General features: G+C 38.7%; 2 protein-coding genes across 5 annotated transcripts; both read right to left on the bottom strand.

Moving 5' to 3' along the window:
- Positions 351-8,049, bottom strand: LOC109715260 (putative disease resistance protein RGA1). 4 transcript variants are annotated; one of them, XR_002217558.1, is made up of 4 exons: positions 7,558-8,049; positions 2,706-6,257; positions 676-1,536; positions 351-540 (listed from the first exon to the last, which is right to left on the bottom strand). XR_002217558.1 is itself a non-coding variant. In XM_020240186.1 (4 exons), exons 1-3 carry the CDS (start codon positions 7,876-7,878, stop codon positions 2,730-2,732), a joined length of 3,639 nt encoding a protein of 1,212 aa, XP_020095775.1. In that variant the 5' UTR covers positions 7,879-8,049; the 3' UTR covers positions 351-1,536; positions 2,706-2,729. The 4 variants fall into 4 exon arrangements, 2 of the variants coding, with proteins under 2 accessions (XP_020095775.1, XP_020095774.1); XM_020240186.1 differs by having other exon boundaries at positions 351-1,536; positions 2,706-4,652; positions 4,863-6,257; XR_002217559.1 differs by having other exon boundaries at positions 352-802; positions 1,427-1,536.
- Positions 9,612-13,364, bottom strand: LOC109714809 (putative disease resistance protein At3g14460). Its single transcript, XM_020239515.1, has one exon. The coding sequence runs from the start codon at positions 13,362-13,364 to the stop codon at positions 9,612-9,614; it is 3,753 nt and encodes a 1,250-aa protein (XP_020095104.1).

Here is a 14,157-nt window from a genome sequence, read left to right as displayed (position 1 = left end):
GGCATTTATTGAAAAACTTTGCTCGGTCACGCTCGGCTTGTTTACGATTGAGCCAACCTCGAGGTTTGCTTATTCAATTTTGAATCAAACTCGAGCTACTTGTGAATGAATACCTTAGGTAAAAGATTACTAAGGTTACTAACACAGCATCTTCTTCAAAAGCAACATCACATATTTATTATATACTCACTTAAGCTTTTAGAACTGGAAACCTTGCGTAAGTTTTGAGCAGGACATGAGATGTGTGGAAACAATGAACTCAATTATGGAAGTAAAAATAACATCTCAATTTTACATTTATTGTAAATCAAAGTGACTAAATTAACAATACAGCACAACTTCGCTTGGAAAAAACTTTCTAGATGCTCCGGTTTTTCTGTGTTGTATTACAACTTACAAGTCACTTCCACTGCATTAAAAAAAAAAAAAAAAAAATAGTACAGCTATTATAGTAGCAACAACAAGCTTGAACAAACAATGGTAGAAATAGCTAGAAATGATACAGAAAGAGCTCCTTCATGCTTTGTCCACTGAAGCCGACTGCAGAAGAAAGCAAGCTAATAAATCTGCTATCAAACATAGTACCAGAATATCACAGTAAATTAAGGAACTTAAAGAGAAAATAAATATATAAAACATAATAATAAACTACTTTGAACTTCATCAAGCAATTACAACATAAAAGGTGAACTTTGTCAAAGCAGAACTCCGCCGATGCTTTCATATTTTCTGTTCTGCAATCAGCTCCACTTGATCATAAATTTGATCGAGCTCCAAATTTGAAGGTGAGTAAACGCTCATGCTGTTATTGAAACATAAACATATCAATCATGCATTCCATAATATAAAGGGTTGTACAAAATTTTCGTAGCTTAAAGGTCTATCAATCTGGGGAAAAAAACATTTTTAGAATTTCAAACAAATATACTGTACCGTGACCTACACAACTACCTACTTTGGAAAAAACACTGATGCAACTTCTATGGCAACATATGATCAGGCAACTAGAAAGCAACTTAATACAAGTACACATACAGAAAATAAAAAAAGAGAAAAAGCAAAAAACTTTGTATCATCTCTAAAAAAGAATATATCTATCACAGATGTACAATAAAACGAGAACAATATATAATACAAATTAACTTTATGATTTATGCAAAGGTACTAAATTATTAGATAAAAAATGTGAAGTATTGAATGATTCAACCAGTCCTCTTTCTTCCTTTTTTTTTTTCTTTTTGAGGAGAAAATTCAACTAATCCAACAATCCAACTTTTAATATTATTGATCAAAGTGTGCTATCTATTTCTCAAAAAAAAATATATATATATTATTGATCAAAGTGTCACTTTCTCATTTATGCAAATGTGCCGTTAATTTGTACACAACCAATTCACTTAAAAACATAAAGTCGGAGTTGGCTGACTGTCAGTCTTGTCGGCTCCCTCTTCTTCTAGAACTGGTTTCGGATCACAGTTGCTGACAAGCGGATGGGCGTTCAAATCCAGCAGGCAGTAACTCGCTCCACGGCCATTCCTGTTAAGAATAACCGGGCCAAGGGCCGATAGCTCGACTAAATGATTAAACCAATCTTTTACATAAAAAAAATGTACTAAACCAATGCTAAATTATTAGATAAAAAATGTGGAGTACTGAATGATTAAACCAATCTTTTTTTTTTCTCTTTGATGAGAAAATTCAACTAATCCAACAATCCAACTCTAATGTCATTGACGGAAGTGTCACTTTCTTGTTTATCCGCACTCGCCGTTAATTTATACACAATCAATTTAGTTAAAGCATACATATAAAGCACCCACGGGTCTTGATTGTGACTCGATTCAACCAGACTCACATTATTTGGAACATGACTCGGTCCAACCCAGTCTCATGCAATTTCGAATGTGACTAGGTCCAATCTGACCTCCCACTATAGAGTAAAATGTTAGCTCTTTTAAACCAACAAAAATAACTAAAGTCCAAAAACAAAAAATTAGGAAGTTTCTATAAATTCTTACAAAAAAAAAAGGAAGGGTAAAAACCGTGTGAAGAACACCTCTACTATTTAGGATGCTTGAAATAGGCCCCTCAAATTTATTTTTTCGACTGATTTTTTTAAAGATTTTATGATTAATTTTTGTTAACTAAAGAAAATGTTTTTTAAATTTTATATAAAATTTGACGAAATTCAAATAATTATAATTATTTTTTATGAAATAAAATTAAATAACTAATAACTAATAGTTAATATAGATATATTAAATTAACTAAAATTTAAATTTATATATATATTTTTTAAAAATTATTTTAATAGCTTTCTCTCTCATTTTTNTTTTAAATTATTTTAATCATTTCCTCTCTCCTTTTTTTTTCCATACATGTCTTTATAAAATAATTTAATTATTAATAAGTTTTTACAAAAAATTATGTTGTACATAAACCAATTTAAATTATTTTTATTATTAAATTTTTTATTTCAATCTATTTAATTAATAATTAAGGTAATAAATAATATAAAAATATACTTATCTAACAAATGCTTTATTAGAGGCTGTTTTTGAGAAAACTTTATTAGAGGCTGTTATTACTGAAAGTAGGCGAAAAAAAAAAGAAGGCAGGGTCAAACAAGCCTAAGATGCAAATAATATTGAGAAGAAAATGTTGCATTTAAGAGAGTTGGAGAGAAGTAAAGGGACGGGACATACCTGATCTTTTTCTGAAGGAGATTTTTAATAAACCTCCACGTGAGGAATATTGGCGAATTTTCCAGAGCCTTCTATGCACTCCTTCAATTCCCGTGTATGGGCCCAAATTGTTAGAGATTCCATTGAGGTGGGTAGTTCTGGAATCGATCGCAGCAAAGGAGCATTCATTATAGTCAAATGACGCAGGGCTTGAAGATCTATCATACTGGTTGGTAAGGATTCAAGAGACGAGGCCCGAGAAATTTCTAGCTGTTCAAGGGAGTTTCGGTTTTGCAACAGCCATTGCTCGTCGAGGGATGTGAATTCTCCAGTGCCATCAAATATGCGGAGTTTGCTAACAGAGCTGAGGCTCCTCAGTGGTTCGAGACGCAAGTAAGCATGCCGGTCGATGTGAAGAGCACTAAGCACCATATCTGTGTGGCTGGTACTAGTGACGCCTAATTCGATGAGCTTGTCGCATCCGTGAATGGTCAAGGATTTGAGCGAGGGGAGATCTTGTAGCCCATCCAGTGACGACAGCTCTTTACAGTACCGGATTTTAAGATCACGAAGCTTCTCCATTGGAGGGCGCAGCACCATATCTGTGTGGCTGGTACTAGTGACGCCTAGTGAAAGTTTGATGAGCTTGTCGCATCCTTCAATGTGCAACTCAATGAGCGAGGGGAGATCTTGTAGCCCATCCAGTGACGACAGCTCTTTACAATTCCGGATGCGGAGTTTCAACAATTGTGGATAAACTTCCAGCCGAGGACGGGACGTCAGTTTTGGCAATGACTCCTGCCTTACAAGTGTCTCGGGCAATAGATTATCTAGAAGCCCGAGCGTCGTGAGATTGGGACACATTTCTATAGTCAAACGCTCGATGAGGGGAAGTTTTTGGAAGAATTTTCTCGGCAAATGCCTTAGATTTTCACATCCTATAATGGATAAACTCTTCAAGACTGGAAAATATTGCTGCTGCGACATGAATCCATCTAGAGATGCGAGGTTTGGGCACTCACTAATTCCTAGGTAAGAAAGTGCCGGATGCGATGATGATGAGCACGATGCTCGTCCTTGGCCGCTACTGCAGCTGTCTTGTTGCATCATCGGAAGAGAAGTCAATCCGACCTCAAGAATCCCCAGTAGACTTAGAGTAAGAGGCAAAGCAGGCAAACCCTTCAACCTTGGACAAAAAGTTATTTTCAATTCATTAAGCCGAGGAAACATGTGCTCGCCTTCGAACAACTCCAAGTTTGGCATACTTTTCAATTCAAGATCCTCTAGTGATGGAAAGGCGTAACTGCCAACACTTGTTGAGCACCATAATTTCTTTACAGCCCACATGTTTTCTAAATTAAGAAACTTGAGTGAAGGAAGTTGCCCAAGAGTTGGGAGGTTCTCCCATCTCTCACAATTGGATAGTTTGATAGACCTTATATAAGAAAGAGAAGATATCGCTGTCATCCAATGTGGAGATCTAACTCCGGCGTATCCTTCAATTTCTAATTCCTTGAGATTGGTATGTGGTCTTAAATGATCAAGAAGTGGCTCATCTACCTCTAGACCACCAGAGCGATTCGTAGACCAATCGAGTGATAATTTATCAAGATTTTTTTTCTCAATCAAGTTGGCATCCGCAGCCTCTTCAGAACTCCTTACATTTTCCAGACTCTCAATGCCTAGTTTTCGGAGGTTTTGCAGGTTTTTTAATTGATCTATCTTATAGCCACACTCCTCACGGACACGGAAATTGCGTAACTCCTGGAGTGATGTTAGTTTGCCAATCCAAGGAATCTCGTCCATTCTAGCATAAGGAGAACTTAGCAGCCTCAATTTAACAAGATTGCTCATTCTATCCCATACCGAATGATACATTTTAATTGATTCCGAAAGCTTGATTACTTCTAGGTGATAGAGTCTGCACACATATTGAGGTAGAACATATATCTCATTTCCTCTGCAAGCCTGTGAAGAGAGGGAGAGGGAGAGGTAGCGGAGGTGAATGAGTTTACCAACTTCATCTGGAAACTTATTGCCATATAAAGTCACTCTTAGTAAGCGTAAGCTTTTTAACTCTTTTAGAACCTCATTAAAAGCTACTGAAGTGAAATTCTCATTTAAATAAATAATAAGGGTCCGTAAGTTCTTGAGATGGGAGATCATATCAGGGTTTACCTTGTTCATGCGGACATATATGTGGCGGATTGTTTTGGGAATATCTCCAGAACCATCACCTTCAATTCCCAAACATTCACCTGAAGAGACAAGCTGACCTAGATCATGCAATAGATCATGCATGACATAACGCTGTTCACAATCAGAACCATACTCCCTTATTTTGATATCAAAAAGGGATTTTCTTGCTAGATGGTTTAAATACTCCTCTCCGATATCCTCTAAGCTTTCCTTTTCATGTGTTGGTTGCTTGATTAACCCAGAACCTATCCACAAATGGATAAGCTCATTCTTCTTGAACTCATAATCCTTAGGAAATATACTGCAGTATCTGAAGCAAATTTGCAAGCTTTCCAGCAGATGATCATAGCTCAATCTCAGAATCATCGTAATGTTATCCTTACTTTCTTGCAAATTTAGAAAATTTTTATTCAAAATTTTTCTCCAGTATTTTTCATCCATGCGAGAGTTCAAATATCCGCCCAAAATTTTTGCTGCCAACGGGCATCCTCCAAGCTTCTCTGCTATTTGCTCTCCAATCAATTTTAGGTTTACATGATGGTCAATATCCTCTCCGGCAAATGCATGCGTATTGAAAAGATGCATAAAATCATCTTTTTCTAACCCACTCAATTTTAAAAATTCTTCTTTACATTGTAAAACATTGGCTACTCTTTTCACCACTGAATCCATTCGCGTTGTCAAGAGAATCTTGCTTCCTTTCTTTCCGAATTTTAAAGGAGCCACCAATTTATTCCATTCAAGTATTTTATCATCATTCCAAACATCATCCAACACTAGAAGAAACTTCTTCGAGATCAGCTCCTTTTTAAGAAAATCTTGAATTGTATTAAGGCAGCACTTGTCGCCAGGGCTATCCCCAACCTTTGCCGCTTCCAAGATCTTTCTTGTCAGCATAGTCACATCAAATTGATCGGAAACACACACCCACATAACCAAGTCGAAACAATGCCGCACTTTCTCATCGTGGTAGATGAACTGCGCGAGAGTGGTTTTTCCCAACCCACCCATGCCAACGATCGTAAAAGCCGAGACCTTTCCGACAGCTGCAGAAGCATTCTCCGGCTCATCGCTTGTCGGTTTTGTTAACCATTCAACTATCCTTTCCTTCTCCCTGTCTCGACCAAACATCGTATCCTCAGTTAATAAGTAGGTAGTCTCACGGACATTTCGTATCTCATTTTCCTGTTGACGCTTACCATCCGAATTGTATAGCTGCCAAACAAGTTGATGTAAAGTTTCACTAGCAGCAGCAACATTATCTAACGCCTTCACGGCCTCCCTCAACCTCGTCAAGGTGTCGTCATTTCCGAAGATATTGTTAGCAAAATCAGCAAACTTCCTTTTTAAGGTGAGTGCTGTACCTTGTTGTACCTGTTGGAATTAGTTTAAGTTAAAATTTTAATTTAAATCAAATAGATAATTAAAAGATTTAATTTAATACTTAATTTAAATACAATATATTTAATATGAGGAAGTTACGCGACGTATTCTCTCTCTCCTCTATCCGAAAAACGGGGTACACCGTTTTTTACGAGATGCGGGATCATGTATTCCTCTTTAGTGGAACATCCTACAATGTTCTTTCGACAGTCAACTTTATATATTATAAAAAAGACAATAAAACAAAGATATATACCAGATCCTAACTAAAAAAAAATGCCGACTAAAAAAAAATGCTGAATTGACAGTCACTCGAGCACTTTTTTGAGACTCGTACAATCAAGCAGATCGGGATAATCTGAGGTGTTGTGTTGCTAGAGCAACTATAGGGATGTAAAACGGGCCGAGCGGCACGTGGGCCGTTCAACCTAGCACGGCCTCGGGCCGGGTTACAGCTCGGCACAGATACGGTAGCCCCTGTGCCGGACTAGGCCGGCCTGAGATTTTGGGCCATGCTGGGCCTCCGCTCTGAGTCCCCACGGCCCAGCACGGCTCGGAATGGGCCTGGGCCGTGCCGGGCTGAGAAGACGTAGGCGGTAAGACACGGCACGGCCCGCGTGCCAGCCGGGCCAGCTCGGCTGGGACCCCAAGGCCCTTAGGGTCTGAGCTCTTCCCGAGGACCTCTCGGGAGTTATTTGGTCCATTGGACCAAAACCCATCTCTTTTTTTTTTTTTTCAGAAAAATAATATAATTTTATTTATTTTTAAAAAAAATTAAAAATTTACAATGTTATAATTATTTTTAATGATTTAATTAAAATATTAATTTAAATTAAAATATTTATTGCTTATATTTTTATATTTTATACTAATTTTTTTAAAAAAATTTAAAAATAAATTCTTTAAGAGGCAGGCCAGAAGCACGGTCCAGCCCGAGACGGCCCGTGCGTCCTGGGCCAAAGGGGCGGTCCGGGCCCGAGGCTAGGTAGCTCGGGTTCGGGCTAGGCCAGGCCGGGCCCTAGCCTGTTTTGGCCCGGTTAATGTGAGCACGTAGAGGGACTAAAGTAAGGGCCCGTGCGTCCTGGTCCATATTACACCCCTAAGCAACTAGACGAAGACAAGCACGTAGAGGGACTAAAGTACTCTCGGATAGTGCATTACACGTCTCATCTAGCTATTTTTCCAAACCCTTTATCTTTTAATTTAATTTCGTCTTTAATTTAATATTTATTTGTTTGTTGATTTAATAAAATTTCTGTAAAATTAAATAAAATTCCAGACCCAACAGTACCTTGTTATCTTCAGCTTGCACTGCCTTCTCCAGCTTGTAGTACTCCATCTCATCGAGCACGTCCTCCGCCTGATCCACAGCGTCTCTGAGTTGCCACAGCCAGGCGTCCAGCCCCTTGTTTTGCTTTGTATCGACTGTCTGCCCCCCCTCGACCATATCCAAAATTGCTTGAATCCGCGGAAAAGCCTGCTGAAGCCTCTGGATCTCGTTCTGCATGGCGCTCGGCCCCGCGCCGCATGTCCCGACGTAGGACACGGCCGTGCTGATCAGCTTCTCGATTACGACCGACGCCGCGGACTGAGCCACAAAGGCCAAAGCCATGTTTCCTGTGTAGCTAGCTCTCTAGTTCTTTCTCAAATGATCAGATGAACACAATGAAAGACCAAAAGGGATGACCCAATAGTATTGAACAGCCAATAATGTAGGAGTTTCTGCGTAACTTCTCTGCGACTAACAAAGTCCGTTGTTTTTCACCGTGTGGGGCCCAACACGTTGAAAATCTCATGTCACCCACCCAAATTCCTATCTTGAAGACGTCTTTTAATTCTCAAACTTTAATTAGTTGTAATTTTTATTTACGTCTTCTAATTCTTAAACTTTAATTAGTTGTAATTTTTATTTTTTAAGATTTTTTAAGTTTTAAACGTCACGCTTAAAAGGTTGAGAGCTAAATAAACTTTAATCAAATGTAAATAAATTATATGATAGCACAGTTTAATCAAGCCAACAAAAGATAATATGTAGAAAGTGGATGCTTTCCCATGTGACAAAAATATCGCTATTCAACAGGCTGTAAAGCAATAGCATTATTTCTCCCTTGTCCTTTCTCTTTTTGGCGTGAGTGTGGATTCTTCCAAGTATACAGCGGTTCGTACTCATAAATTATTTTTTATAGTAAATATTTTGAATTATTAAACGAGTAGTCTAGAATAAATAATTAAAAATAAAAATTTTATAAAAAATAATAATAAAAGACTTGAATTTAAAATCAGAGATACTGATGTTAGTCTAAATAGTGAAAAAAAAATTTTATATAAATTTTATCAGATTTGGATTCTTTTACACCGATAAATTCATAAACGCATCACATCTACCATTAAAATTATCAATTTTAAGACCTTTCGATAACTAGCCAAATAATGTCGAAAAATTATAAAATTTAATTTTTAAATATTTTTAATAGTGTAGATCAAGTCTAAGAGAACCGATCGTCGATTTGAAAGCTGCGTCATTTAAAACAACTTAGCCTCAAAATAAACTGCTGAAAATAAAAATTTTATAAAAAAAGTAATAAAAAACTCAAATTTTAAATCATAAGTATTGATTTATTATTGGTGTTAAGTAGAATTTTCTATTAGAGTTCCAAGTAATTTTGTAAAAAACAGTGATAAAATTTTCTATGGTTAGAAACCTATCAAATCTGAAATAATCATTTTAGAATATCAAACAAATATACAATACAGTGGCCTGCGCAACTATCTAGTTTGGAAAAGTAACACTGATGCAACTTAAATAGCAGCATAACGTCAATAATAAATAATAAATTAGAAAGCAACTTAACACGAATCAACATACGAAAAAGAAAAAAAAAAATATAAAAAATAAAAAAGTTGTATCTTCTCAAAAGAGAATACAAGATGAATTTATCCATTGTAGATGTATGAGGAAAGGAGAACACTCTATAATACAAACTAACTATAGGATTTATGCAAAAGTGCTAAATAATTAGATAAAAAAAAAATGCAGTAGTGAATGATTCAACTAATCCTTCGTTTTTTATTTCCTTTAAGAGAAATTCAACTAATCCAGCAATCCAACTTCTAACATGCAGAGGTGGCCCTCACTCCAACCCCTCTTAAGAAGGTTATCTGCCATGAGTGCTCTATTTCGCATAAGCAGCCAGACGAAGATCTTGACCTTCACCGGAATTTTGAATTTCCAAATATGAGTGCTCAAGTGATCTCTAATCGCTCCGTCCTTTAAGAAGTTGTAGAGAGATTTGACCGAGAAATTATGCTGGGAGTTAGAGATAGTAGTAAAGAGATGTGACATACTCAATCTTCAGTGATCCTCACATAAGGAACATTGGCAAATTTTCCAGAGCCTTTTATGTACTCCTTCAGTTCAGGTTGACAACCTGTAATTGTTAGAAATTCCATTGTGGCGGGCAGTTCTGGAATCGACTGGAGCAAAGGAGCATCATATATGCTCAGAGCACACAGGGATCGAAGATGCATCAGAATAGGGGGAAAGGATTGAAGAGATAAAGCTTTACATATCTTTAAAATTTGAAGGGAGTTTTGGTTTTGCAGCAGCCATGTCTCGGTAGAGGATGTGAGTTCTGCACCATCCTGTATAATGAATGAGCAAACAGAGTTGAGGCTTCTCAGTGGTTCGATGAGCAACAGAGCTTGCTGGTCGATTTCAAGAGCGCGAAGCTCTATTGAAGGGCGCGACACCATATCGAGGCCTATTGGCGGTTGCATCAGTGAAAGTTCGATGAGCTTGTCGCATCCTCCAATGTACAAGGATTCGAGCGAGGGGAGAGCATGTAGCCCATCCAATGATGACAGTTCTTTACAATTCCGGATGTAGAGATTCATCAACCTGGGCAAAACTTCTGCCGGAGGAAAGGATGTTATGCTCGCGCAACCGTCAATCTTCAAGTCAGTCAGAAAGGCCAGTATTGGCGCCTCGACCAGCGACAAACCGAGATCACCGCTAGATTCAAGAGTGAGCTTTTCAAGTGTCTCGGGGAATCGATTGTCTAGAATCCTGTGTGTCGTTAGATTGGGACACATTTCTGTAATCAAATACTTGAGGGAGGGAAGTTTTTGGAAGAAGAACTTCGGCAGAAGCCTTAGATTTTTGCATTCTTTAATCGATAAACTCGCCAAGGCTGGAAAATATTGTTGCTGCAAAATGAATCCATCCAGAGATGTGAGGTTTGGGCACTTACCAATACGTAGATAAGAAAGTGCCGGATGTGATGGTGAGCAGGATACTCGTCCTTCGCCACGACCGCAATCTTGTTGCATCATCGGAAGAGATGTCATTCCGACCGTCCAAATGTCCAGTTGATTCAGAGTAAGAGGCAAAGCAGGCAAACCCTTCAAGCTAGGACAAGAACTAATATCAAACTTATTAAGGTGAGGAAACAGGTGCTCGCCTTCGAACAGCTCCAAGTTTGGCATGTCATACAATTTTAGCTCCTTCAGCGATGGAAAGGCGCAACCACCAACACGACTTGAACACGATAATTTCCTTATAGCCGGCATATGTCGTAGACACAGAAACTTGAGCAAAGGAAGTTGCCCAAAAGGTGAGAGGTTCTCCCATCTCTTACAATCGTGTAGATTGATAGATGTTATGTTAGAAAGAGATGGCGCTGTCATCCAATGCGGAGATCTAACTCCGGCGTATCCTTTAATTTCCAGTTCCTTGAGATTGGTGTGTGGTTTTAAGTTATCAAGAAGTGGCCCATCTACCTCTAAACGACCAGCGCGATTCTTAGGCCAAACTAGTGACAATTTGTCAAGATTTTCTTTCTCAATCAAGTTGGCATCTATAGCCTCTTGTGGACTCCTTACATTTTGCAGACCATCAATGCATAGTTTTCGAAGATTTCGCAGGTTTTTTAATTGACAGATCTTGTAGCTACACTCCTCGCGGACATAGAAATAATCTAAGTTCTGCAGTAATGTTACTTTGCCGATCCAAGGAATCTTGGCTGTTACACGAGCGGGAATGTCTAGCATCCTCAATTTAACTAGATTGCTCATTCCAACCAGCGCTGAATCATCTATTTCAGTTTTCGTTGCTGGGAGCTTCATTACTTCGAGGTGATAGAGTCTACACACAGATTGGAGTCCACATATAGATTGAGGTAGCGAATATCTCTTAAATACTTCGTCGATCCATGGAGTGAGAGAGAGGTAGCGGAGGTGAATGAGGTTACCAACTTCATCCAGAAGCTTATAGTTATCTGCAGTCACTTGTAGTAAACGTAAGCTTTTTAACTTTTTTAGAACCTCATTAAATACTATTACATCATAGTCCTTGTTTAAATGAATAAAAAGGGTGCGTAAGTTCTTCAGGTGGGAGATCATAAGAGGGTTTACCCTTTTGACATATATGTGGCGGATCGTTTTCGGAATTTCTCTGGAACCATCACCTTCGATTCTCAAGCATTCCCCTAAAGAGGCAAATTGAGCTAGATCATGCAACAGATCATGCATGACATAACTCTGTTTAAGGCCAAATGCTCCCTCACTTATTTTGATATCAAAAAGGGATCTTCTTGCTAGATGGTTTAAGTACTCCTCTCCGATATCCTCTAGGCTTCGCTTTTCATGTGTTGGTTGCTTGATCAACCCAGAACCTATCCACAAATAGATAAGCTCATTCTTTTCGAATTCATGATCCTTAGGAAAGATACTGCAGTATCTGAAGCAAATTTGCGAGCTTATCGGCAGTTGCTGATAGCTCAATCTCAGAATCATCCTAATGTTGTCCTCACTTTCTTGCAAATTCAGAAAATTTTCATTCAAAATTCTCCTCCAATATTTTTCATCCATGCAAGAGTTCAAACATCCTCCCAAAATTTTTGCTGCCAGCGGGCATCCCCCAAGCTTCTTTGCTATTTGCTGACCGATCAATTCTAAGTTTCTGTGGTCGTCAATGTTCGCTCCGGCAAAGGCATGCTTATTGAAAAGCAGTATAAAATCATCTTCTTTTAACCCACTCAATTTTAAAGATTCTTTTCTACCTTGTAGAACTCTGGCTACTGCATTCGCCACTGAATCCATTCGCGTTGTCAAGAGAATCTTGCTTCCTTTTCTGCCGAATTTTAAAGGAGCCACCAATTTATCCCATTCAAGTATTTTATTATCATTCCAAACATCATCCAGCACAAGAAGAAACTTCTTGGAGATAAGCTTCTCTTTAAGAATCTCTTGAATCGTGTTAAGGCTCTTGTCACCAAGACTATCCCTAACCATCGCCGCTTCTAAGATCTTTACCGTCAGCATAGCCGCGTCAAATCTATCAGAAACGCACACCCACATAACCAAGTCGAAGCACCGTTGTACTCTTTTATCATGGTAGACGAACTGCGTGAGCGCAGTTTTTCCCATCCCACCCATCCCGACGATCGCAAAAACCGAGACATTTCCTGCAGCAGCAGAGGTATTCTCCAGCTTGTCACGTGTCGGTTTAGTTAACCATCCAACTATCACGTCCCTCTCCTCGTCTCGACCGTAAATAATGCTCTCAGTTAAAAAGGAGCTAGTCGCGCGAGCATTTCGTAGCTCGTCTTCTTGTCGACACCTAACATTCGAATCGTACAGTTGCGAAGCGAGCTGCAGGAAAGGTCCTACAGTTGCTGCAACCTTATCTAACGCCTTCACGGCCTCCCTCAACCTGTTCAAGGTGTCATTTCCGAACATATTCTTAGCAAAATCAGTAAACTTCCGTTTAAAGTTGAGTACACTACCGCCGCGCGCTTGCACTCTCTTCTCCAGCTTGTAGTACTCCAGCTCATCGAACACGTCCTCTGCTCGCTCAGCGGCATCTCTGAGCTGCCACAGCCACGCGTCCAGCACCTTGTTTTGCTCAGTACTGACATTCTGCATCCCCTCGACGGCGGCCGAGATCGCTTGGATCTGCGGAAGGGCCTGCTGAAGCCTCTGGATCTCGTCCTGCATGTTACTCGGCCCGCCGCACTCCTCGTCGTAGGATAAGGCTGTGTTGATCACCTTCTCGATTACGATCGACGCCGCGGATTCAGCTACCAAGGCCAATGCCATGTTTAACGTATACCGAGTGCTCTAGCTCTTCCTCAAATGATCAGATGAACACAAAATTAAAGAAGATAGGAAAGTGAAGCCTCAATCAAACCGAAGCTTATTTGTCGTGGGTTTAGCTAGAAAGGGTTGACCCGGCAATATTGAAAAGCCAATAACGTAAACGTAAGAGTTTTTACAAACCCTCTCAGCAACTCACAATGTAAACGTTTCCACCGTGCGGACCATCCCAGGAACTCACAATCAAACCGAAGCTTATTTGTCGTGGCTTTAGCTATCAATGACCGAAAGGGTTGACCTGGCAGTATTGAACAGCCAATAATTTAAGAGTTTTTACTTTTCACAAAGCCTCTCAGCAACGAAAAATTCTGGAATACAACATTTATGTGGGTGATGTGGTGTCATGAGTCAGTCAAAAAGTTTTTCTAAAATTCATTCATTCCATAGTAATTTTTTTTGAAAAAATATTTGTATTATATTTTTTGTCTCCAAAGAAAAGATATGATTGACTGGAATAGATAATGTGGTGTTAATATTACACAATAGATTTTCCCCTCGGCAAGTCACAATATAAACTTTTCCACCGCGTGGAAACGTTTAGATTCATATTGCCCATCTCAATGACTATTTTATAGCTCGTTTGGCCTATAGATTGTAGAAAAATGATTTCTTAATTTAAAATTTTAATTTTGGTTCCAAGGTGTGAAGTGTTTGACTGAGTTTATATAAGAAGTAATTTTTATGAATTAAATCTGTTTAGCAAAAAAATTTCACTATTTGCAAATAATAATATTTT

Source organism: Ananas comosus, linkage group 9, assembly GCF_001540865.1.
Source record: "Ananas comosus cultivar F153 linkage group 9, ASM154086v1, whole genome shotgun sequence".
Lineage (NCBI taxonomy): Eukaryota > Viridiplantae > Streptophyta > Magnoliopsida > Poales > Bromeliaceae > Ananas > Ananas comosus.
This window is presented reverse-complemented; position numbering and strand designations above follow the sequence as displayed.